Genomic DNA, 26,740 nt, shown 5'->3' on the forward strand with positions numbered 1-26,740 from the left:
GGAGAGAATCCATACAAATGCCAGCATTGTGGGAAATGTTTTTCTTCAAAGTCAGACCTAGTGAGACATCAGAGAGTCCACACAGGAGAGAAGCCATTCAAATGCCAGCGTTGTGGGAAATGTTTTTCATTGAAATCATACCTAGTGACACACAAGAGAGTCCACACAGGAGAGAAGCCATACAAATGCCAGCATTGTGGGAAAGGTTTTTCTTGGAAGTCAGACCTAGTGAAACATCAGAGAGTCCACACAGGAGAGAAGCCATACAAATGCCAGCATTGTGGGAAATGTTTTTCGTCGAAGTCATACCTAATGACACATGAGAAAAGTCACACTGGAGAGAATCCATACAAATGCCAGCATTGTGGGAAATGTTTTTCTCAGAAGTCACACCTAGTGACACATCAGAGAGTCCACACAGGAGAGAAGCCATACAAATGCCAGCATTGTGGGAAATGTTTTTCTTCAAAGTCAGACCTAGTGAGACATCAGAGAGTCCACACAGGAGAGAAGCCATACAAATGCCAGCGTTGTGGGAAATGTTTTTCTCGGAAGTCTGACCTAGTGAAACATCAGAGAGCCCACACAGGAGAGAAGCCATACAAATGCCAGCATTGTGGGAAATGTTTTTCATTGAAATCAAACCTAGTGAGACATCAGAGAGCCCACACAGGAGAGAAGCCATACAAATGCCAGCATTGTGGGAAATGTTTTTCATTGAAATCAAACCTAGTGAGACATCAGAGAGCCCACACAGGAGAGAAGCCATACAAATGCCAGCATTGTGGGAAATGTTTTTCATTGAAATCAAACCTAGTGAGACATCAGAGAGCCCACACAGGAGAGAAGCCACATAAATCCCAGGAGTGAACGAATATTATTTTTGTCAAGAAGGAATACAAAAAATATATGTTCAATCCAGTGTTGCTAAGAAAAGGCCCTTCTGATTTTGGTTGTAAGGTTTGTCTGTCCAGGTCTGTTTATGTTTTAAGGTTGTATTTTGTTAAGTTAGGTTTTCATTGCTACTTGTATAGATAATTACTTTGGGTTGTAAATTTGGCTGGGGATTGTGGGTCATGGTATAGGTTAGGTAAATGGGGGGGGGAGGGGGGCTGGGATTTGTTGCCGCTGGCTAGGATAGTTATGAGAATGATAGCTTTTGAAAAGTGTGGGATGTTGGCTTAAGAAAGTTGGGGGCAGGTATTAACAGAAAGGGCTAGTTTGTGGGAATGGCAAAGGGGGCCTTGTTACCTGTGGGGCATAGACTGTGGGAATTGGAGGTGTGGGCTAGGGTTGGAAGAGGGTGGAGTTTTAGGTTTGGAGTTTTAATGTATTCTTTGGATTGGAGTGGGCAGTTCTGCTTAAACACTGAATTTCTATGTGTTCTCAATAAACTTATTTGCTGTATCAACACACTGGACTCTTTGATGCACAAAAAATTCTGAATTTGCCCAAAACTGACCCTTTCTTCTCTCCTCAGTCCTCAGCTCCATTCCCAGCCATAAGTTCACCAGAGGCAAACGCACACACACAAATGTACAAGATACACAGAGAGAGCTATATTTCCAAACCATAGCCTTCCTTTCCTGCCTTTCTCTTCTGAGTCCAATTCTGCACCTTGGGCTCCATTGTTGTCTCCTCAAAGGAGGTAAGGAAGGGGAGGCTGCTGAACCCCCGGCGCATACCTTCCTTTCCCGCCAAGGCCGCCAGCGGAATAAGAAGCAGCAGCAGCAGCAGCCTGCCCCTAGCAATCCCTGGGCATAAATGCATGAATAAAGGGATTCATGACATATTGTGACCCATTGTAACCTCAGTCTGCTGCTCCTTACGTGAACGACTGAGACAGGACTATTGTGATCTCACCCTGAGGTTTCTTGCCTGAAGGATTGAGACTGGCCCACTGTGACTTCAGTCTGATGCTGCTTACCTGACAGATTGAGACAGGACTATTGTGATTTAAGGTTGGTGCTTCTTACCTTCAGGAATGAGATGGGACTGTTGTCATTTCAGACTGCTGCTCCATACCTGGAGGATTGATACTGGTCCATTACGACCTCAGGCTGATGCTCATTGCCTGAACGATAGAGACTGTCATATTGTGACCTCAAGCTGATGCTCCTTTCCTGATGGATTGAGACCGGACTATTTTGAGTTCAGGAAGATGCTTCTTTCCTGAAGGATTGAGACTCCCATTGTGATCTCAGTCTGATGCTCCTTGCCTGAAGCATTGAAACTGTCCCATTGTGACTTCAGTCTGATGCACCTTACTGTTAAAACCCCCAACCCACCTCCAAATTATAAAAACATTACTCAACCCCTAAAAAGGTATTAAACAGCAAGAAAATTTAAATCATCCAAAACACAATATAGTAAAAAAGTTTTTTTCGGCCAAGAAATTGATGATTTTCTGAAAGTGAGAGGAGAGGGCAGGAACGTTACATCAATAACAATTCCCATAACAGTAACGATGGCAAGGATAAGGGTCAGGCAGATGGGGAGGGGGAGGCAAATCAATAGATCTAATCTAGTCTGGAAAGGCCTGCCAAAGAGATCTGTCTTAACAGCCTTTCTCCAGGCTTCCAATTTCGAAATATGACGGATTTCATCTGGAGGTTGTTCCAGAGCCTGGGAGCGGTTGATGAGAAGGACCTCTGGGTCACCGCTGAAAGTCTGGTCTTCTTGAGTTGTAGCAGGTTCTTTCCAGAGGACCTGAGTCTGTGGGTGGATTGTATGGGAGGAGGCACTCCCACAAGTAATTAGGACCCATGCCATGGAGGGCTTTAAAGGTTAAAAGCAACACCTTGCATTTTGCCCAGAAACTACTGGGAAGCCCATGGAGGGATTTAAGAACCGGTGTCAAATAGAAAGCATAACAGAGGATAGGGTTCAATAGCACTGGAAACAACATTTTCCGGGTGAGGGGAGTTTTCTCTGGAGTCTTGGGGGGAGGGGGCTCTGGGGGGGAAGAGAAGAGCCAAACTTTAGGCCAAAGCCAAGAGAGGGAGACAGGGGAACCTCAAAGCTCTGGCAATCCCCTGGCAACTGGGAACTAGGTTTAGAGGTCCTCCCTTCATTCCAAATGCCACTGCCCTGGTCTTGAAGGGAGAGAAGAACCAGCAGTACCTGCTTGACTTGATCCTCTTCCCCACTGCCATTCCCTTCTCTTTTGTGTTGTGTCTTTTTAGATTGTTAGATGAGGGGCAGGGAATTGTCTAATTTACTATCTGTAAGCTGCCCTGGGAACCTTTGTGAATAAATACTTTAAATAAATAAATAAGTATAGAAGCAACAATTCCCAAATTACTGTGTTATCTCTGGCTTTGCTTTGCGAACGAAGATTCAGGAAGGACTCATCCCGCGCTTTGTACAAGCGCGTTGGTGACTAAAAAGGCCAATTCAGGATAAGCAGGTCCAGTTGCAGAAAGCACAGCAGAAAGTCTCTTTGGGTGATGTTTCCAGGTTGCGGTTCTTTGTGCGTTGTCGTTTCTCTTCGAGGCTCGTTCGGCATGAGCTTTCGAAGAAGGCTGCAGCGTCATGGATAGTGCGTCTCCATGCCTCCCGATGCGAGGCCAGGGAGGACTATTGTTGGTGATCTATCTGGCCAAGCCTGAGATGTTGATTCAGGGAGTCCTTGTATCTCTTCTTTGGGGCGCCCCTCTTACGCTGACCTGTGGCGAGTTCACCATAGAATACTATTTTGAGGAGGTGATGGTCCTTCATCCTAGAAACATGTCCTGCCCAGCGCAGCATGGCCTCAATGCTGGTGATCCTTGCTTGTTCGAGGACAGCAACATTTGTCACATAGTCAGTCCAGTGTATCTTTAGAATTGTGCGTAAACACAGCTGATGAAAGCGTTCAAGGAGTCGTAGGTGTTGGCGATAGGTGACCCATGTTTCAGACCCATAGAGGAGAACAGACAGTACAATGGCTCTCTATACACACTGATTTTTGTGCTTCGCCTCAAGTGTTTGTTACTCCAGACTCTTGTGAAGCCTTCTGAATGTGCTATATGCCTTTGCCAGTCTGTGATCAATTTCTTTATCAATCTCGGTGTCTGAGGAGATGATGCTTCCCAGGTAGGTGAACTGCTGGACAGACTTAAGCACAGATGTGCCTACGGTGATGTGGGGATGGTAGTGTTCTTCCTGTGGTGCCGGCTGGTAGAGAATTTCCGTTTTCTTCAGACTGACTTCCAGCCCAAAGAGCTCTGCAGCTGTTGCAAAACAAGATGTGAGGCGTTGCAGAGCTGCCTCCGTATGGGCAACGAGGGCAGCATCGTCAGCAAAAAGCAGCTGACGGACTAGATAGTTTAGAGTCTTAGTGCGGGCCCTCAGGCGGCTTAAGTTAAACAGGCTACCATCAGTACGGTAGCGTATGTAAATGCCATCTTCTTCTTTGGGATCTACCGTAGCCCTTTGGAGCATCATGCTGAAGAAGATTGTAAATAAAGTCGGAGCAAGAACACAACCTTGTTTTACACCATTAGTGATTAGAAAGGGCTCCGAGAGAGTGTCGCCATATCTGACTTGACCTTGCTGGTCTTCATGTAGCAGGATGATCATTTGGAGGAATTTGGGGGGGCATCCTAGTCGTTCCAGGATCTGCCACAGACCTTTTCTACTCAGTGTCGAAGGCTTTGGTGAGGTCGACAAATGTTACATAGAGTCCTTTGTTCTGCTCTCTACATTTCTCTTGCAGTTGTCTGAGGACAAATACCATCTCTGTAGTGCTCCTATTAGCTCTGAAGCCACACTGGCTATCGGGAAGAAGTTCTTCTGCAATGGCAGGAACTAATCTGTTCAGCAGTATCCTTGTGAGGATTTTTCCAGCAATGGAGAGCAGTGTTATACCTCGGTAGTTCGAGCAATCCGATTTTGCTCCTTTTTTCTTGTATAGGGTGATGATGACTGCATCTCGGAGATCTGATGGCAGTTCGCCTTTTTCCCAGCAACTCACAAGGAGTTTGTGGAGTTTAGAATGGAGTGCATGACCTCCATGTTTCCAAGCTTCAGGTGGAATTCCATCAATCCCGGCAGCCTTGCCTTTTTTCATCTGCTGTAATGCCTTAATGGTTTCTTCCAAAGTGGGAGCTATGTCCAATTCTTTCTTCATCGGTTGTTGTGTCATCTGTTGAATAAGTGAATCTTGGACTACTCGTTTGGCACTAAAGAGGCTTTGGAAGTGTTCAGCCCATCGGTCCAGAATGGAAGCTTTATCTGTGATTAGTGTTTGACCATCTGAACTGTATATGGAGCTTTGGGTCTGATATGTAGGTCCAAACACTGCTTTAAGAGCTTCGTAAAATCCTCTGGAATCACCCTAATCTGCACAACGTTGTGTCTTTTCTGCTAAGTTGATCCACCACTTGTTCTGAAAGGTGTTTTAGGCAAGCATGGTGTTGGAAACTGTAATGATAACGGACTTCTCCTGCTAGAATTTTGCGCAGAACAGTAGCTGACTATTACAAACACCATCTTTCAGCAGAAAGACAGCCTGAAGACAACCTGGATGCACCCCAGATCCAAACACTGGCACCTCATTGACTACATCCTAGTGCGCCAGAGAAATATTCGCGATGTCTGTCATACCCGAGTGATGCCCAGTGCAGAATGTCAAACAGATCATCGCCTCGTAAGATGTAAACTAAATCTTCATTTTAAGTTTAAACCTAAGAGGGGTGGCATCCTAAAGAGGAGACTCCAACTCAATAATCTTCAACAAGCTGCCATGAGAGACAACTTTCAGGCAAATTTGCAAACAAAACTTGAAGACCACCCTATAGACCCTTCTCCTACAGCACTCTGGCAACATATCAAAATCAGCATCCTGCAGTCTGCGGAAGAATCTTTAGGGTTCTCCCTCAAGAAAAACCAAGACTGGTTTGATGAAAACAACCAAGAGATCCAGGAGCTGTTGGCAAAGAAGAGAACTGCTCACCAGGCACACCTCACCCAGCCATCCTGCCATGTAAGGAAAGCAGCCTTTCGCCTCGCATGTAGTCAACTCCAACAATATGAAACCCCATCAATCCCAATCTAATATGATACCATATGAAAATATAATAAGCATAAACCCATAACAACATAATACAATATAAAAATACCAATAACTCTCTATGTTCCCCCTCCTTTTACATAGACCAGTCTTTTAAACTCAAGCCTCTGTTAGAAGGATGATTCCCACACATTCCAATCCTAGCAAACAATCACATTCTTTAGCCATGATCTCCCGACCTCTTTCTAGTATCTTCTATTAAAGCACATATTAAAACGTATTATTTTAACCCACCATAAATCCCATCTATCTGAACTCTAATCTAAACCTAAACCTATAACCCTTATTGCATGAATCCCTAAATGAATAAATGCATGAATAAAGAGATTCATGACATATTGCGACCTCAGGCTGATGCTCCTTGCCTGCAGCAATGAGATTTGACAATTGTGAATTTAGGCTAATGCTACTTACCTGAAGGTTTGAGATGTGACCATTGCAACCTGAGGCTGATTCTCATTGCCTGAAAGATTGAGACTGGCCCATTGTGATCTCAGTCTGATGCTCCTTGCCTGAAAGGTTGAGATGGGAGAATTGTCACTTCAGACTGGTGCTGTATATCTGAAGGGTTGGGACTGGCCCATTGTGTGTCAGAAACAGTGTATAAGGGTTCTGACATAAAGGGTAAAAATATTAGGGTTTGATTATTAGAGTTAAAGTAGGAGCTATAGTTGTAGTTCATAGTAAGTAGTGTAGAGTGATGGGTTATAGAAAGCATGTAGTGGGAAATGTTGGGAAGACAGATGGAGTGGCTTTGAGATTAAGGAGGGCATTTGGAGCGGGGCTGGGATTGCAGCTGTAGATGGTTATCAAGGAGGAGTGAAGCTGGCTTGGGAACACAGTGAGGCTGTCTGGGAGAAGGAAAGGGAAGTAAACACAACCTTGGTATCTATGCAACCTCCGCTTGTGTTGCTTTAGCTTGGGAATTGGGGGCTGGCTTAGGGAGGGGTTGAGTGGGTTAAGAAGGGAGCAAGTGCCTTTGGACTTCAGACTTTGCAAAAAGGTGTTAATGGATGTTTCTGTCTGAATTCATCAATAAAGCTTCTTTTTTTCAAATGAGTTTGATTTTTTGAGCACAGGACTGACTCTAGAGCTCACATTGCAACTTCAGTCTGATGCCCCTTCCCTGAGAGATTGAGACTGTCCCATTGTGACCTCAGTCTGCTGCTCCTTACCTGAAGGATTGATACAAGGCTATTATAATCTCACCCTGAGGTTCCTTGCCTGAAAGGCTGAGATGGGACTATTATGACTTCAGGCTCGTGCTATTTACCTGAAGCATTGAGGCTGGGCCACTGTGACTACAGTCTGGTGCTCCTTTCCTGATGGATTGAGACTGTCACATTGTGACTTCAGGCTGATGCTTCTTTCCTGATGGATTGAGATAGGACTATTGTGACCTCAGGCTGATTCTTGTTGCCTGAGAGGTTGTGACTTCAGCCTGGTCCTTCCTTACCTGAACACATGAGACTGGCCCATTGCAATCTCAGACTGATGCTCCTTTTCTGAAGGACTGACACTAACTCATTGTGACTTTGGGCTGATGTTCCTTCCCTGAAGGACTAAGATGGGCTTATTTGCAGGTGTTCCTTACCTGAAGGATTGAGCCTGGCCCATAGCGACCAAAGGGTTATGATCCTTGTCTGAAGCATTGAGACTGTCCCATTGTGATCTCAGCCTGAGGCACCTTTGCTGAAAGATTGTGACGGGACTATTATGAGTTCAGACTGATGCTCCTTGCCTGAAGGATAAGACTGGCCCATTGTGATCCTTACCTGAAAGCATTGAGATTGTCACATTTTGTGATCTCAAAGCCATCCAGTCCAACCCCCTTCTGCCATGCAGGAACTCTCAATCAAAGCATACCTGACAGATGACCATCTAGACTCTGTTTAAAGGCCTCCAGACAAGGAGACTCCATCATTCTCTGTTGAGGGAGTGTGTTCCAGCTCAGCATTAGGAGCCCTTTCTGTCAGGAAGTCCCTCCTAATGCTGAGCTGGAATCTCTTTTCCTGGAGCTTGCATCCATTGCTCCAGGTCCTGTTCTCTGGAGCAGCAGGAAACAAGCTAGCTGCCTTCTCAATATGACATTCCTTAAAATATTTAAACAGGGCTATTATATCACCTCTTAACCTTCTCTTCTCCAGGCTAAACATCCCTAGTTTCCTAAGTAGTTCCTCATAGGTTTCCAAATCCTGCACCATTTTAGTCGCCTTCCTTTGGACACGCTCCAGTTTCTCAATGTCCTTTTTGAATTATGGTGCCCAGAACTGGACACAATATTCCAGGTGGGGCCTGACCAAAGCGGAATAGAGTGGCACTATTACTTCTCTTGATGTAGACACTATACTTCTATTGATGTAGCCTAACATTGCATTGGCCTTTTTGGCTGCATCATACTGTTGACTCATGTTCAACTTGTTGTCTACTTGGACTCCTAGATCCCTTTCACACCTAGTTTCATTCACTGGTTTATCCCAGATCTAAGTATTCACACAAAGCAAATCTTTTAGGAAAACTTGAGGGGAAAAACAAGATCAATTATCCTAGCTTTAGTTGCTTTTTTGGCACACACACACACACACACACACACACAACATACTCAGCTGCATGCAATTGCAGGGTTTGTCCACTTTCTGTGTATGTTGATTTTAGATTAATGCTCAACGTGTCTGAAAACGATCCCACTTTTGTGGTTTTAAATCCCATTTCTGCACAGGATTTGGCCGGTTCCCTCTCGTGTGATAAACTCCTAGGAACTGGAAGGACAGCTATGAACTAAGTATACAAAATCTGCTCCGAAGTCATGTCCGGTGGTCACCATTTCCTTTGGCTAAAAACAAGTGATGGAGAAAAGCTTTGGACCAGAGATCTTTGGGCCATCATCAGCTTCTCCATCTTTAGACTTGACCGAAGTCTTCTAAACTAGTCTGGATAGTAAAGCTATTAAAATCTCATTTTGGGATCTCAAGAAGGAGATGGGGAGAGATTTGCATGTTTGTTTTTAAATTACATGTCATAATTCAAAACTCTCTCCCACTCTGTCCTGGTTTTTTAAAAAAATATTTTATTAAGAAAACATATAAAGAAGACATAATACAAAACATACAAGACAAAACAACAACAACAACAACAAAACACAATACACAAATGATTATATGATATTCCACATTAGTTTGATACACTTCCAACATAACACATGGTACCCTACTTTTATAACGCCATTTATATTCCTCCAAATTGGTATTAAATCATCAGCTTCTATGAAAATATATGAATATCACAAATATATTTATGTTATTCAAAAAAGTTAAAACAAGGAGAGTTAGGCAAATTAGACAAAGTTAAGCAGCAGAGGTTATAAAACCTTAAGTCCACAGTATCTATCTAAGTATTTCCAATCCTTAATTACAACATTTATGTCTTTATTCCTCAGGCTTTCTGTCAAAATATCCAATTTCTTAGCTTCCCACAACTTAATTAACCATTCCTCTTCAGTTGGTACCACATTGTTTTTTCCACTATTGAGCATAGAGAATCCTAGCCAGCGTTTCCATGTAGAGAATTAGAGGTGACAGTTTCTTAGCATAGACATCCTCCAATATACATGTCATGTTTAACAGAAAAATACGAGGATCTAAAGGAATATCTGCCCGGAGTATATTTGTCATTAAATTATAAATGTTACTCCAAAATCCCTTGGCTTTATCACATTTCCACAAAGGCGGAAGAAAGTGCCATCCTGTTTCCCACATTTCCCACATTTAATGTTAGCAGTATTATACATTTTGTTAATTTTGAGAGGGGTCATAGACCATCTATGTAACATTTTGGCATAGTTCTCCTTGTAATTTTGACACAAGGTAAATTTCCTTGTCTCTTTCCAAGGTGTTTCCCAGGGATCTTGTCGATGGCTTTCTGCAAATCCTGTGACCATTTTACCATGGAAAGTTTAACAATTTCATCCTCCAAATCTCTCTCTTTCAAGATCTTATAATATTTTGAAAGATGTTTACTCTCTTTATCCACAAAAATGTTGTCCAAGCTTTTCTCTTCGTAAGAAATACCCATCAATTTTTGGCCAGACCTAAACCTTTCAGCTAGCTGAAAATAGAAATACCAATCAATATCCTTGCCTTCAGAAACAAGTATTTCTCTCAATTTCAATGACACAATATTACTGGGTTTCCACTGAATCAAATCTTTATATATTGTCCATCTATTCTTCTCAAGTCTTTAGTTCTTTTACAAAAGGCTTCTTGGGGCGATACCCGTTGTGGAAGATTACTATAGAAAAGGTCTTTAACCTTCTTCCAGACATAAAGTAGAGCATTCTAAGAAAACGATGTTTAAAGTCTTTATGTTCTTTGACCTTTTCATACCACAAATAGGCATGAATCCCAAACCTCAAGTCACAGCATCCTAAAGATAACAGTCTATCATTGCTTAGATTAATCCAGTTCTCTAGACAACACAGACAAGATGCATATTAATATAGCTTAAAGTTTGGTAAAGCACAACCCCTCGTCATATTCGTCTGTCAAAATTTTCCATCTCACCCTAATAATAATAATAATAATAATAATAATAGGATTTATTTATATGCCGCCCAATCACTGGGAATCCGAGTGTTTTACAACAGAGGGGATAATAGACGGTTCCCTGCCCTCAGGCTTACAATCTAAATTTGGCTCATTACCTTCCCAAAGAAATTCAGAGAACTCTTTTTGCCAGATTGCAAAGTGTTTGTCTTCGGTTATAATTGGTATGTTCTGAAATAAGTACAGAAAACGGGGAAGGATATTCATTTTTAACGTTGCTATTCTCCCATAGAATGAGAGATGCAATTTGGACCATGAAGACATATCCTTTTTTACTTCATTCCATAGTCTTCCATAGTTGTTGTGGAACAAGTCAATGTTCTTGGTCGTTAAGCATATTCCCAGATATTTAGCTTTATTAACCACTCTATACCCCGATACATTACTTAACTCCAGTTATTCTTCTTGGTTTAAATTCTTCGTAATAAACACAGTTTTGTTTTGACTCACCTTTAACCCCGATATTTCAGCAAATGCCTCCAGAGTATAATTGAGAGCCGAAGTGCTATTTAATGGGTTATCTAAGAAGCAAATGAGATCATTGGCAAATGCTCTAGCTTTATAAACATAATTCTTAATCTTCACTCCCTTAATGTCCACATTGCTTCCAACATTATTTAACAAAACTCGAAGGCAACTATAAACAAAAGAGGTGATAAGAGGTCTATCTCTCTCTCTCTCTCTCACACACACACACACACACACACGGAATGTTTCAAGACTATAGATCTTGCATACAACACCCATAGATACATATATACCTACCCATAGATATCTGTCTGAACGTGTACACACACACACACACACACACACATATATATATATATATAGAGAGAGAGATGAAAGCACATGTACACATATTATATATATATATATATATATATATATATCACATTTATATATATACTCTTCTACTTGTGTACAATTTAAACATAATCAAATGCATGGAGAAATATGCGCATGTATACATCCCCATGTTCTGGTCAACATCACCATGTATATATAATTATAATTGTGTATATGTTTACTTCCGGTCATAACAGCATAACTTCCCTGTTATTGTATTTTTTTTAATATTTATTATTTTATTATTAAAAACACATACAACTATATACAACACAAAACATCAAAAAATAAAACATCAGTAACTCTCATTCCAACTAATTACAAAAACTGAAAGTAACCCCAAAAACAATAATCTATACTTCATACATTACATTTAAATATACACACAAAATACAAACCTAACCCTGAAAATAAAGACTAAACCAACAAAACAAAACAAAACAAAAACATACAAAAAAACACACAATAAAGCAGTCTTCCCATCCTTTAAACTGAATATTTATAATATATCACAAACTATGACTTTCCTTTAACTGCTCTTATGTTTCCTGACTAAAAGTTACTTACTCTTTCTGTGACTAAATCTTCTATACCATACGCCAGTCTGTAGCTATATAAATATTATTGTTTGTAATGTTGATATCTTCCCTTAGTATCATATTATTTTAGTAACTTTTATTAAACATATACCGCTCCTTTGTACTTACAATTACCAATATAATCTTAACATCTTTAGTCCTTTGCACTTTAACACCATCTTTACAGTCCTAAACATATCTTACATTTTATTTTTTATTTTTTTTAACAAGATTTCATTTTTTTCCCCTTCTACACTACATATTTCATAATTGGTTCCCATTGTTTTTCAACTTTGTTAACAAAATCATTCTTAAGCAAACACGTCAATTTATCCGCGATCATCATATCATAAGTCTTGTCATACCATTCTTCCAATGTTGGGTTCTCTTTACATTTACATTTCCTTGCAAAGACCATCCTCGACACGATTGTCAAATGAAATATCAGTTTCCCATACTGTTTTTCAAGATTATCGTCTGTTATTATTCCCAATGAAAATAACAGTATATCCTTCTTTATTTTAATGTTTAATATTTTCTCCATTTCCAAGTTTATTTGTTTCCAGAATTTTCTTGCTTTCTCGCAATCCCACCACATCTGTTTGAATGTTCCTACATTTTCTTTACAATTCCAACATTCTAACTTCCAATCCTTATTTATCTTACATACTTTTTTGGTGTTAGATACCATTTATATTGCATTTTATAGTAATTTTCCCTTATATCAGCACACAGTGTATATTTTATCCTTTCGTTCCAATTTTTCTCCCATTCATCTAACATTATTGGTCTGCCAATGTCTTGTGCCCAGGTTATCATAAAATGTTTTATTGTTTTGCTTTCCATTTCTAGGTCTAGTAATAATTTGTATAGTTTGGATACTTTGTGTTCATCATCATGAATTATTATTTTTGCCAGTTCCGTCTCTTCCATTTCAATTTGTGATATTTTGTGATATATCACAAATTATTGTAATTTAAATGTTTATACTTTGTGATGTTTTTATGATAGGGCTGCCATTGGCTGGAAGCCCAGTCCCTCCCACCATCCCTGGCCCTGATTGGTTGGAATCCCAGTCCCTGCCACCATCCCTGGCCCTGATTGGCTGGAATCCCAGTCCCTGCCTCCTTGTGTTCTGGCAGCCATTTTGTGCTGTTTGTGACTGTGGGGAATAATGTTCCGGAACCTTCTCTGAGCCTCAGTTGAACAGAGGCCTCTCTTTCTCTCCTGAGGCTCCAGAGTCAGAAGGAGGCCAGGCTCCTTGGGCCAAAAGGAAGGAAGTGTGTCTCTTTGTGGGTCTTTTGTGTATATTTCCTGAGAGGGTTTTCTTATTACACAGCTCTGCTCCTTCTGGGGAACAAGGGTTTTAAAAGGGATCAGAAATGGGAGGATAGCTTTAATACAAGCCTTATTATTCTTCTTCACAAACATTGGGCTTTGGCTTCTAAGAGGAGGCTAGTCCCCCAAAAAGGCCAAAAGTAGCTCCTTTGGGAGGTTTTAAAAGTCTCCCCAGTTTCCTTATTAAGAGATTTTCCGGCAAGAAGGAAGCTGACCGACCAGACCATTTCATATGACCAAGTAAACATAGAAACAAACAAGAACAACAAAAATAAGGATTAGACAGATAAGCAGACTGCTTATTTTTTTTAAAGGAAAACTGTTATTTGGTGCTTCTGCCCTTTTACAACCAACTCAGGCTGTATCTGCACTGCAGAAATAATCCAGTTCTAAAGGTAAAAGCCCAGGATTCCATAGCACTGAGTGTTTAAAGCTGTGTCAAAGTGCCTTATTTCTGCAGTGCGGATGCAGCCTTCTTGGGAAAGGGGATGGTGCTGGGGGTAAGCACTGGGGACCTCTGGAGGTTACAGCAGATGATGTATTTATTTATGTATTTATGATGCACTCATTTCACATCTATCTATGGGGACATAACCAGGGCCCTCTCCAATTCCCCATCCCCTCATCCTTCACCACTCTAATAAGTCATGGAGTATCTGTTGTGTAGGGGATCTGCAGTGAATCTGTGCTAGGTCCAGGGGGCTTTGTTTGAAGGGAGGAAGGGGATACCCATCTCTGTATTGGCCCAAAGGAGGCATATGTCACTTGTGTATCTCACCAGCAGGATGCTGTTCTCTTTAGTCAACATTATTTCCTGTTCTAGATCAGTGTCTGATTTGCCAATAAAGTATTGGGTTTTTATCCGTTAGGAAGAGCTTTCTTAATTGTCTGTAAAAGAACCATGAAAGATCATAACCCTGATCATTAGGATCTTCTCGTGTCTTTACTCTATAACCAGTTCTGTCTATTTGGATTAATTCTTTATTGGAGATCCATTTTGTGTCCTTTTTTGAATCTCTGGTCTCTTATTGCAGAAACCCTTGCACACAGCTTTGGGACACTTTTTGCTGGAAGTGACCCAAGTGCAAGACCACCAGGACCCCTGCCCACCTGATGGCCAACACAGAGGCCAAGCGGAGGGAGCTGGGCTCCAACAGAATGAGGCTGCCCAGGAACAACAGCTCTTTGGTAAGTTGCCATCCTGACTATTCATTTCATCTGTGTCTGGGCCGGCTCATGAAAGCAAGCGGAGAACATACTGTCCCAGTTTGGCAGAGAGAGTCCTGGTTAATCCTCTGTCACCTCATTTTTTCAGGGGCTTTGAAAATGTCCTATTTCTCTCTGCTCCTCCCACTTTCCCCCTTCTCCTCAGGTCAGTTCAGTTGCTGCAAAATGTGTTACAAGTTCAAAATAGTGTGCATCCCATCAACTCGAAAGAGGGGAGAGGGGAGGCGAAAAGGTGGCACGGTCTAGCCCTTGCCAGGAGTTGGAGGCACAAGCAAACTACTGTACCCTTCCTCGCTTGTGTGATCTTCATTGGCCATCTTGATCCCCTTCTTGTATTGCTTGTCCACATGTGTCTTCTTTTCCCCGTCTGTGAAATGCTGGGGGCTATAGAAGAATATCTCTGGACCTAAATTGAAGGTGGGCCCAGTGGCCCTCAAGCCATGAGTACTCCCCAGAACTGTTTTTTAAAAATGAAATTTGCCTCTGAAATTAGGTGAGATATGGCTAAATGCACTATAATTCATTGGTGACTAAATATACTATACATGTTGGGATAGTCAGTATCCTAATCAATCAATAATATCTCAGAAATGGCCTAAATTATATTCTTTATTATATTGTATATTATACTGAAAGGATTCAAGACAAACTGGATCTCAAATGCTGTAGCTTTTTTCTTGCTTACAGAATTTAAAGTTTATTTCCTGGACTGAATTCTGAAGTATTGAAATAATATTTGCAATGCACCATGTGTTTTCCTCCGCTTTTGTTTAGTCACTCTCTGGATGAGGGCTATTTTCTGTTGCAGGTGACCTTTGCGGATGTGGCAATATATTTCACCGAGGAGGAATGGAAACTATTGACAAAGAAGCAGAAACTTATGTACAGTTCCGTTATGATAGAAAATTATGAGAATGTGGCCTTTGTGGGTAAGGAACCTGAATCCATTGCCCTTCCTGTGAAGACTGAGGCCCCTTTCATAATTCAGAGTGCTATGATTCCCCTTTAGAATTATAGAATCAAAGAGTTGAAATAGACCACAAGGACCATCCGGTTCAATCTTCTGCCATGCAGGAACAGACATTCAAAACACCCCCGAGAGATGGCCATCCAGCCTCTGTTTAAAGACCTCCAAAGTAAGAGACTCCACCAAACTCTGAGGGAGTATATTCCACTGTTGAAGAGCTCTTACTCTCAGGAAGTTCCTCCTAAAGGTTAAGTGGAATCTCTTGTCCCTGTGGCTTGCATCCATTGTTCCATGTCTTTTTCTCTGGAGTAGCAGAAAGCAAGCTTGCTCCATCCTGAATATGACATCTCTTCAAATATTTGAACAGGGCTGTCATATCCACTCTTAACCTTCTCTTCTCCAAGCTAAACATATCCAGCTCCCTAAGTTATTCCTCAGAGAGCATGGTTTCCAGATTGTTCAACATTTTGGTTTCTTTCTTCTGGACATGCTCCAGCTTCTAAACATCTGTTTGAATTGTGGTGCCCAGAACTGGACACAGGATTATTGCAAGTGAGCCCTGACCAAAACAGAATAGAGTGACACTATTACTTTCCTTGATCTTGACACTATACTCCTATTGATACAGCCTAGGATCACATTGGCCTTTTTAGCTGCTGCATCACACTGATGACACATGTTCAACTTGTGCTCTACTACCATTCCTAGTTCCCTTTCATATGTAATTTAACTGTCATAACAACTTCCTGTGGAATCTTGGAGTTTCTAGTTTTATTGAGGCACTATTGTTCTCCACTTTGTAAGGATTCTAAATATCAAATCCTAAACTGCCAATTCTGGAATTTTGTGGGAAGGAGCCTTGGGGATTAATGCTTTTTGCCTCCAAATGGTCCTTATGCCATTCCTGATCAAGTTTCCTGGCTTTTGTAGCCCCTCTTCCAGCCTTTTTTGGCTCTGAAGAGGCTGTTTTAATGCTCATCCCTGGCACTTGACCCTCACTAATATCAAAAACCAGATCCCAGACTCCTTCTTCTGCCTTTCCTAATGCATTAGTTGTATATTGATTGCCCTGCCTTTCTCAAGAAATGAACCTCAAAGTGTCCCTTTTATGCATCACACTCTCTGGATGTGTGTCTGTGATAGAGCGATGGAGGCAATGTGAAAAACAGAAAGGCAGGAAAGAGATGCTGAGGGTTAAATGGTAAAGCAGTGCAGATGGGCAAGAGGGAAGGTTGGAGATCGGAGGGAGAAAGGGAAGGGGATCAAGCCTCTGGAAGCCAGGAGGGGAAGGCAGGAGCAAAGCCAGGATCGCCTGGCTCTGTGCGGAGAGGAAGGGACCTCTGGGAAGGGCCAGAAGAGGGGCCTTGGGGATTGGGAGGCAGCCACCAACCATTCAGATAATAATAATAGGTTTTATTTGTATTTACCTGTAAAATAGCCACAAAACAACAATAGCATCTTTTTACAACAGTAAAAAAACAAGTTGCTTAAAACTCAAATAAAAACATTGTATAAAATGCACAATTGCAATCAGAAGTGGGATTTCTCCTTAAGTTTTTTGCAAGAGGTCGGGTGGGTAAGCCTGCCGGAAGGGATCTGTCTTAAGTGCATTCTTGAAAGCATCCAAGGTGGTGTTAAGACGGATCTCCTCCGGCAAGTGGTTCCATTACTTGGGGGCCATGGCTATGTACGCTCTGTGGGAAGTTGTTCTTAGCCTGACCTTTGGGTAATCTAATAAAGTCTTCCCAGATGTTCTGAGAGTATGGGGCATATTGTGTAGGGAGAGGCCTTCCCTCAAGAAGCTCGGGCCCAAGCCATGTAGGGCTTTAAAAGTAATAACCATCACTGTGTATTGCACCTGGAAGCTAATTGGCAGCCAATAAAGAGATTTTAGAACTGGTGTTATATGGTCTGACCCAGATGTTCAGGTGACCAATTTGGTGCAGCATTTTGAACTAATTGAAGCTTCCGAACTTGGGACAAAGGTAGCCCCATGTAGAGCACTGAATTTAAGAACTGAACTTGAAATCAGGCCCTTGTTTTCATACATATTAAGGGTTCCATTTAGCAATTATAAGCAATGTCTATGAAGAGAGAAAAGGGTAACACAAAAACTCCTTTTTCTCTAATGTTTCTTTTCCATCCTAAGCTTGCTTAGCTCCGTGGTTGATTCCAGAGGCCCTTTGTCACTCGAAATGCTGGAGTCTGGGGAGGACACTCCCAAGAGCTATGCTTTTAGGGGAATTTCATACTTAGCCCAAAGGAGAGATTGGGGCAACAGTGACCTCGGGATTCATCCCAACTATACCAGGCCCAGAAGCACACAGAACTCCAGAGGCATTTCAAATAGTTTTTTGTGTTTTATTTAGGGGAAAAGCAAAATACACGCATACACAGACATATACACATATAGGTGTTTACAAACACACACACAAGAACTGAGTAACAAAGGTGGGAGTGGCGAATACTTTGAGGCTTTGCAAATGGTAATACATTACCTAGATGGATCTTGATTCCAATTGCTGAAGGTCCAGAAAGGGGAGAGAAGTTAGTAAGTCCTGTGGCAAGTGGGGCTGGCGTGTAAGACGAATGAGTGAGTTCTGACTTAAACCCAGAGCTGAAGAACCGAAGAACCAAGGAATTGTGCTTTAAACATAGCTAAAGGAACAAACAAGATGGTTCCGCGCAAAGCATTGATGTGACGAAAGTATTTGGCAACCGAGGCGAGGAAAGTCTGAAAACTTGGAAGCTGAAGCGGGGTGCCGTCCAGGTGTGACAAACCATGACCGGGAAGAACCTTATCTCCTGAGTCGCCATGATGAGGAACTGACAGGACAATGGAGAACTTTGAACAGAACGAGTTGCTTTGAACATGGACTGATCTGAACAACCTGTCTGTCCTCCCAAAAGAGGAAGTTGAGTAATGGGCTGCAATATTGCAAGACTTCAGCAGCCAAGAGCCAGAGAGAAGAAAAAGTATAAAGACCCTGGACTTTCATCTCCATTTTGTTGGCATCTACCGCGGCAACGGTGTCATCCCCAGCCTTCGAGAACAACTGATCAATGTTCGGCGGAAGGAAAGTGTGTGTGAGTATTGTATGAATGTGTGAGTGAAAGAGCTCTTGATAATCAATGGTTGTGTTACTTGTGTGATTCAATAAATGTTACATGCATGGTGTTTAAAACCAAATTTGGTGTCTCAATGTCTTTCTCAGCCTTGCTGTGAATAGGTCCACAGAGGGAGAGGTTTTCATTACACGCTCTCAGGATAAACAGGTTGCCCTTACAATCTTGGGCATAACATATTTGGTGTCAGAAGTGGGATCCTAGAGCGTGGTGAGACTCTTTCTTTCTGGGGACTCTCATAGCTTGGGGGAGACAGATCTTGAGACTTGGTGCAAGGGGACGCCCTTGCTGGAAACAAGGGGCAAAGAGGGAACAGGTGGAGGTTTGGAAGCCTGTTGACACAACTTCTTTGTTCTTTGAGGGGGGAAGTCAGCGTGCTTCTTCCCGCAGTTGTAACAAAAAGCTTGGAGCCAAGAGCAAAGAGGGAACAGGTGGAGGTTTGGAAGCCTGTTCACACAACTTCTTTGTTCTTTGAGGGAGAGGGTCGGCGTGCTTTCTCCCGCAGGTGTAATAAGAGCAGAGGGGGAACAGGTGGAGGTTTGGAAGCCTGTTCATACAACTTCTTTGTTCTTTGAGGGAGAGGGTCGGCGTGCTTTCTCCCGCAGGTGTAATAAGAGCAGAGGGGGAACACGTGGAGGTTTGGAAGCCTGTTCACACAACTTCTTTGTTCTTTGAGGGAGAGGGTCGGCGTGCTTTCTCCCGCAGGTGTAATAAGAGCAGAGGGGGAACAGGTGGAGGTTTGGAAGCCTGTTCACACAACTTCTTTGTTCTTTGAGGGAGAGGGTCGGCGTGCTTTCTCCTGCAGTTGACATAATGTTTGGAAAGAAAAACAGAAGGGGGACGGGGGAAGGCAGGAACTCCGTCTCAGATAACCCTTTTTGTACTGTGGATGGAGAGATCAGGAAAGTTTCTCCTGCTAATGTTCTTACTGAAGAGAGTAAAGATTGGGGTTTGCATTTAAAGAGGTCCCTTTTGAAGGGAAATAAGTATGAAATAGCTTTGAATAAGGTTTCAGAATGGTTTCAACAGGCATTGGAAAAACATGACCGCTGGGAAGCTTTGTATGAGGGAATTGGAATGTTTTGCTTTCATACAGCTTCTACTGACAAGGTAGAGCAGATGAAAGTTGGATTGCTGTTGGTGCAGGTTGGTTTGGATTATTTGAGTCAATGAGTGAAGTGGTCTGTTTGAATGCTTTGGAGGAAAAAGAGCAGAAATGTAAAATACAGAAACAAAGAGTGGGTGTGCTGAAAGAAGTTTTGGTAGATAGTAAAATCCCATTGAAGAAAACTAAATGTGTAGCTTGCCAAGGGACTGGTAAAAACAAAAAGAACCTGTTTTGCTGGCAGTGACAAAACACCTTTTGCCACCCCTGACAAATTGGCATCACAAACAGGAAACTTATGATTCTATGCTTCTCACAGAAAATTTGCCACAGCCACTGATCAAAAATGAAAAGAATATGTTACTTTAATGGACTCATGAACCAATGTTAGAACTTGGTTACCAGGGAGTAAATCCCTGCAAACAATATTATTGGAAATTGCCTTTGTTTTAAAAGAATTAACTCTTTCCTCCCAGCCAGCTTTCCCTCTGGGCAGTGAGAAACTTAAGAATGCTCTACAACCCTGCTGATAAGTTAACAGATCAGCAGAGAACATTTTAGCCCCATAGATGGACTTTTGATAAAAGTATAAAGGATAAGTCCTCCATGTGGAAAAGAAGGTGCTAATATATAAAGTTTTTTTAAATGGTGGTTAGAAGGATAAAATAAAAACAGAATCCTCATTTGAACTTTTTCTTTTTCTTTAGTATAAGTGTTTTTATATAATGAATAAAAGGCTGTTGGTTTTTTTTGTCTCTGTGTGTGTTTCTAACAAACTGTGTCATAAATGTGGGTCTGTGGTAGAGAATTTAAAAATGGACATGTGTGTGTTTTATGTTATTTATTGGAATTGCTTTTGTGTTGTTGATATATGAAAAACCATGGGGCTTGGTTTAAAAACTCTAGAGTATTATGTTTTACCTTGAGAAAATGACTGTGTGGCTGTGTGTGTTTGTGTGTGTGAAGTTGGCCGGCTACAGTGTGTGTGCGTGTGAGTTTATAGGTTTGTGTGTGTTCCCCTTTCCTTTGATATATGCTGTGAGTAGGACAAATCCTATTTTAAATTGCTGCTCAGTTCAGGATATGAAGATAAGACAATCGCATCAGAAACAAGAGGAAAAAAAAAGAGAAATATTAATAATGATATGAGGGCACAAGATGCTGAAATATAGACAGTTATATAGATGTTCTTTTGATGATTGAATGTTCTTTTGATGTTAATGTCAAAAGAACAAGAGGGGGAGGGTAAAGATGTGATACCCCTCCATATATAGTAATAGCAACTATGAAAAAGAGAGAAAGAGATGGCTTAAAAAAGGATTTGAAATTGTAAAGTATTTATATGGATGGTATAATTTAAAGGTACACATAAATAAAATTTCCTGTTTGGGATAAAGTTCAAGACAAGGGAGCAGAGGCTCCATATTCGGTTTTAAAGATGCATATACAGAATTTTCACTTTTTTTGTTCTTTCTTTTGTATTTTTTTTTGTATTTGCTCATTATAATGTTCTTTTCAGAATATAGGAGGTACTGGGACATCTGATCTATTGTTGCCTCAACAGGTTTTGTTTAAAATGCAAAAGATATTTTTCTTGGATACTGTATAACCCATTTGATAGTTGTATTAGAACTTCTTACTCAAGTACAGTCAATTTAATCATTCAGTTTCTATGTCCTCCAAAATGCGTCCTGCTTGCTTTCTGCTTGCTTCTTGCCTCAGCTGTTCTTGATTTTCAGCTCCTGGTTATACTTGCTGTTGCTGCTGCTGTGCTGAACCTGAGCTGTTGATAAACCTGAGATGTGTAGCTTTATATGGGAACTATAGAAAAATATTTGTAGAAATAAAAAGATTGAAATGTTGGGTTCATACAGATTTTTAGTCAGGATATAAAATTTTGGATTATAAAATAAAAGAATCAATGTGGCAGATAAAATTGATGTCATTAAAACAGACTGAAAAGAAGGGAAAAAATTAGTAACCCTATTTGCAATCAAAACATGCAATTTGTATGAACTCAAATATAGTAAGAACAAATGAAACTGTAGAGTTGGATCATATGAGAAATGAAAAAAAAAATGAATTAAAAGAAATGATACCATTTGGAACTCAAGTGTTGTACCTCCATTTGGGACCAAAAGAGCATGCTCTGAGACCCAAGTGGAAGGGGCCATATATCATAATGGATCATATATGGCCTACCAATTATTTAATTGAAAAAGATGGAAAACCGAAATGGGTCCACCGAAACCAGATAAAAGTATATTGCGTTGAAAAATAACAAGCGTGTTTGGTTGTATATTTTCTTTTCTAGGATTAAATCACAGGAAGCAAGAGATGGAAAGACCTCCAAGGGGCAAATCGGCCTTAGCCCTTCAGGATCCAGAACCTATGAATAAATTTTATTTGTATAGAACTTATAATCAAAGTTATATGCCAGAAGACTTAAATCAAACTGAATTGAACGAGAGGTATCCAAAATACCCAATGTTTCATGTAAATGGGAGTGTTATGTTTGGGTTGGGACAGGGAAGCATATGTTCGGGTGGGCAACCTCGAGACCCGAACATATGGTTCTTCTTTGACAAATGGACTACCAATTTTCATCCAAGAAGCTATCAATGTGTAGGGGTGGGATACTTGATTTTTCCAGTTCTTGTATATAAGTCTCAGGATCTCCAAGTTAGGTAAAAGCAGGATGCCTATGGTGGGGTTTTAGGACCAGATTGTTCTGACACTGTGATCATAGATATCGATTGTCAGATGGTACATCAATTGGGAGGGTGGTCAAAGGAGCTTTCACAGGAATCCTCACTTTGGGAGCATATCTGGGAATGATAGCACAGGAAAATTGGAAGAGCATACTGTGACTTGCCTGCGGACTGGAAAATTCAATAAATGCTACTGGAGAAATAGTATGAATGTTACAATTTGAAATTGAAGAATTAAGTCAAATGATAATGAAGCACAGATTAGCCTTAGATTATTTGTTAGCTTCAAAAGGAGGTGTTTTTTTTTTTTTGTTTGTTTGTTTTGTAAAATGATATTGAAGGAGATAAAGGAATAGAAGGGAATTGGTCTCTTTTCGGATGGCTAAGTGATTTGTGGCCATCTGCTGTATGGGTAAAAGGAAATCCTTATGGTAATAGCTATGGTGGTGGTTATGATTTGTGTGATAACCTGTTGTTTTCCAATTCTAATTCGTATGTGTCAACTTAGTATCGTTTCAGTGATACCTAAGAAGAAAGAAGATGAATTTGCATTATGAATCATGATTGGGTGTGCTATTGTTTTCTTTTCTTTCTTTCTTTCCTTTTCTCACAATATACCTCATAGTATTATCACACATACCTCATTATTACATTTAACCAATCTATGTAACCAGCTTATGTAACCTTTTATAGCAATAACTTTGTGACAATCAATTTTGAATTAATTGATTATCAAGAGGGGGTGTATGTAAGACGAATGAGTGAGTTCTGACTTAAACCCAGAGCTGAAGAACCGAAGAACCAAGGAATTGTGCTTTAAACATAGCTAAAGGAACAAACAAGATGGTTCCGCGCAAAGCATTGATGTGACGAAAGTATTTGGCAACCGAGGCGAGGAAAGTCTGAAAACTTGGAAGCTGAAGCGGGGTGCCGTCCAGGTGTGACAAACCATGACCGGGAAGAACCTTATCTCCTGAGTCGCCATGATGAGGAACTGACAGGACAATGGAGAACTTTGAACAGAACGAGTTGCTTTGAACATGGACTGATCTGAACAACCTGTCTGTCCTCCCAAAAGAGGAAGTTGAGTAATGGGCTGCAATATTGCAAGACTTCAGCAGCCAAGAGCCAGAGAGAAGAAAAAGTATAAAGACCCTGGACTTTCATCTCCATTTTGTTGGCATCTACCGCGGCAACGGTGTCATCCCCAGCCTTCGAGAACAACTGATCAATGTTCGGCGGAAGGAAAGTGTGTGTGAGTATTGTATGAATGTGTGAGTGAAAGAGCTCTTGATAATCAATGGTTGTGTTACTTGTGTGATTCAATAAATGTTACATGCATGGTGTTTAAAACCAAATTTGGTGTCTCAATGTCTTTCTCAGCCTTGCTGTGAATAGGTCCACAGAGGGAGAGGTTTTCATTACACGCTCTCAGGATAAACAGGTTGCCCTTACAATCTTGGGCATAACAGGCGAGTGTAGTGAGATGTACACCAATGGACTGTCTGTCTGCAACTGGACTGAAACTAAAGAACAGCCGGTTGGGGCTGATATTTATACTGAAGTTGTTGCTTGGGGGCAGAAACCGAGCATTCAAAAAGGTTTAAATTGTTTTAGGATGTTTCCTGGGTGGGGAAAGAATTGTCTGAAACTGAAATAAGTGCAATGGGTGCTTGGTGAAATACTTCAGCCAAACAGGATTGTCACACTGGCTCTTAGGTCCTTCTTGGCTCTGAATTCTGGTCCCATTCAAAAGCCAATGTATAGCACAGTCTGAAGGCGACACTCCCAGAACTCAACAATAACATAGCAGAGTACAGAAGCAAATCTCCAGATATAGGCATTGGCAATGCACAAACCACTTTCCACACTTAAAAATAACTCACACACAGTTGATTTGCTCCAAGTCCTTAGAGGTTCTTTATCTTGAGTTGCAATATAAAACAAATATTTACCAACTCTTCTCTCTGACTTCTATCCATTTCACAATCTCTTACACACCCAACTCCAACCCACACCAATCCGGATGTGAGCTATATACTGTATTGGCTGTGAGTCACATCCTGGTGCCAAACAGCATGAAGCATCCTCTGCAGTTAGCTTCCATCATGCCATGTGCTCTGACTCAACACTCTATGGCAGTCTCACAGGAAATGAGGCCACTTTTCAAATGAAATAGTTTTATATACATTTAATGGAATATTTTTTAACTGCCTGACTATCTCCTTCCCTGATTTCTTCATGGCAGTTCCCCTTCAATCACTTCTTTGGTAGCACCTATGAGTAAGAATACAGTCATTATATGGATTTGGGGGCATCTAGAACAGGGTCATGCTCAGGTCATTCACACCAATTCTATTAATTTAAGAGAGGGGTGAACGTGGGGCTGAATCTTGGGGTAACCCTTTCCTCTCTTAACACTGATATTCAGTTTTGCCTGTCATTGTCCTCCTTTACAGAAGAATTTGTCAGTCATGAGAAAGTCCACACAAGAAAGAAGCCACATAAATGCCAGCACTGTGGGAAATATTTTGCTTACATGTCAGTCCTAGTCATGCATCGGAGAGTCCACACAGGAGAGAAGCCATACAAATGCCAGTGTTGTGAGAAATGTTTTTCTTTGAAGTCGCACCTAGTGACACATCAGAGAGTCCACACAGGAGAGAAGTCATACAAATGCCAGCACTGTGGGAAGTGTTTTTATTCGAAGTCACACCTATTGGCACATCAGAGAGTCCACACAGGAGAGAAGCCATACAAATGCCAGCTTTGTGGGAAATGTTTTTATTCAAAGTCAGACCTAGTGAAACATCAGAGAGTCCACACAGGAGAGAAGCCATTCAAATGCCAGCATTGTGGGAAATGTTTTTCTTTGAAGTCATACCTAGTGACACATCAGAGAGTCCACATAGGAGCAAAGCCCTACAAATGCCAGCATTGTGGGAAATGTTTTTCTTCCAAGTCATATCTATTGGCACATCAGAGAGTCCACACAGGAGAGAACCCAAACAAATGCCAACATTGTGGGAAATGTTTTTCTTGGAAGTCAAACCTAGTGACACATCAGAGAATCCACACAGGAGAAAACCCAAACAAATGCCAGCATTGTGGGAAATGTTTTTCTTCCAAGTCATATCTAATGGCACATCAGAGAGTCCACACAGGAGAGAATCCATACAAATGCCAGCATTGTGGGAGATGTTTTTCATTGAAATCAAGCCTAGTGAGACATCAGAGAGTCCACACAGGAAAGAAGCCACACAAATCCCAGAAATGAACTAACATTATATTTGTCAATAAGCAATACTAAAGAATATATTTTAAATCCTGTGGTGATAAGAAAAGGCCCTTGTGATTTTGTGTGTTAGGTTTGTGTGTCCATATGTCTCTTTATGTTTTTCAGTTATATTTTGTTGAGTTGAGGTTTTAATTGCCATGAGTATAGATTATTGCTTTCGTTTATAAATTTGAGTGGGGATCATGGTGGTGGAATAGGTTAGTTAAACAGAGGGGTGGGATTGGCTGCAGCTGGTTAGAATAGTTATGGGAATGATAGCATTTGGAATTTGTGGGATGTTGGCTGAAGAAAGTTTGGGACAGGCATTAACAGAAAGGGCTATTTTCTGGGAAGGGCAAAAGGGGCCTTGTGGGGCATAGACTGTGGGAATTGGAGGGGGGGCTAGGTTTGGAAGAGGGTGATGTTTTAGGTTTTGGGGTTTTAATGTTTGGTTTGGGGAGGGCAGCTCTGACTTAAACACTGAATTTCTGATTAGGTGTTTGCAATAAAGTTTTTGTTGTTTCCACACACTGGACTCATTGGTGTACAGAAATTCTGCATTTGCACAAAATGTACCCTTTCTTCTCTCCTCAGCCCTCAGCTCCATTCCCAGCCATAAAAACAGAGGCAAACACACATATATACTCAGAGAGACAGAGCTATATGTACAAAGCAGAGCCTTCCCAGCCTTTCCCTCCTGAGTCCAGCTCTGCAGCTTGGGCTCCATTCTGGAAGGAAGGGAAAAAGGCCATAGTCCTTCCCTTCTTCCAAAGGCCGCCAGCGGAATAAGCAGCAGCAGCAGCAAAGGCCTTACGGTCCTTGCACATGCTGAGAAGGGGTCTTTGGGGCATCTGCGCATGCAGACTCTCAGCCCCTGAAGCTGCTCTGAGGGCAGGAAGTGGGGAGAGC

At 41.3% G+C, this 26,740-nt stretch overlaps 1 protein-coding gene across 1 annotated transcript in view; it reads left to right on the plus strand.

Annotated features, from left to right (window-relative positions):
* The window catches only part of LOC149290405 (uncharacterized), a 49,777-nt gene that overhangs the window by 6,758 nt on the left and 16,279 nt on the right, over positions 1 to 26,740 (plus strand). Inside the window, exons 2-3 of the mRNA XM_089489323.1 lie at positions 52 to 853; positions 25,059 to 25,777. Of these exons, the coding sequence (XP_089345449.1) occupies positions 52 to 853; positions 25,059 to 25,777 (1,521 nt within the window). The remainder of the gene's footprint in view (positions 1 to 51; positions 854 to 25,058; positions 25,778 to 26,740) is intronic.

This window comes from Sceloporus occidentalis, unplaced genomic scaffold (genome assembly GCF_023333645.1).
Source record: "Sceloporus occidentalis isolate IW3139 unplaced genomic scaffold, rSceOcc1.0.p SCAF_39, whole genome shotgun sequence".
NCBI lineage: Eukaryota > Metazoa > Chordata > Lepidosauria > Squamata > Phrynosomatidae > Sceloporus > Sceloporus occidentalis.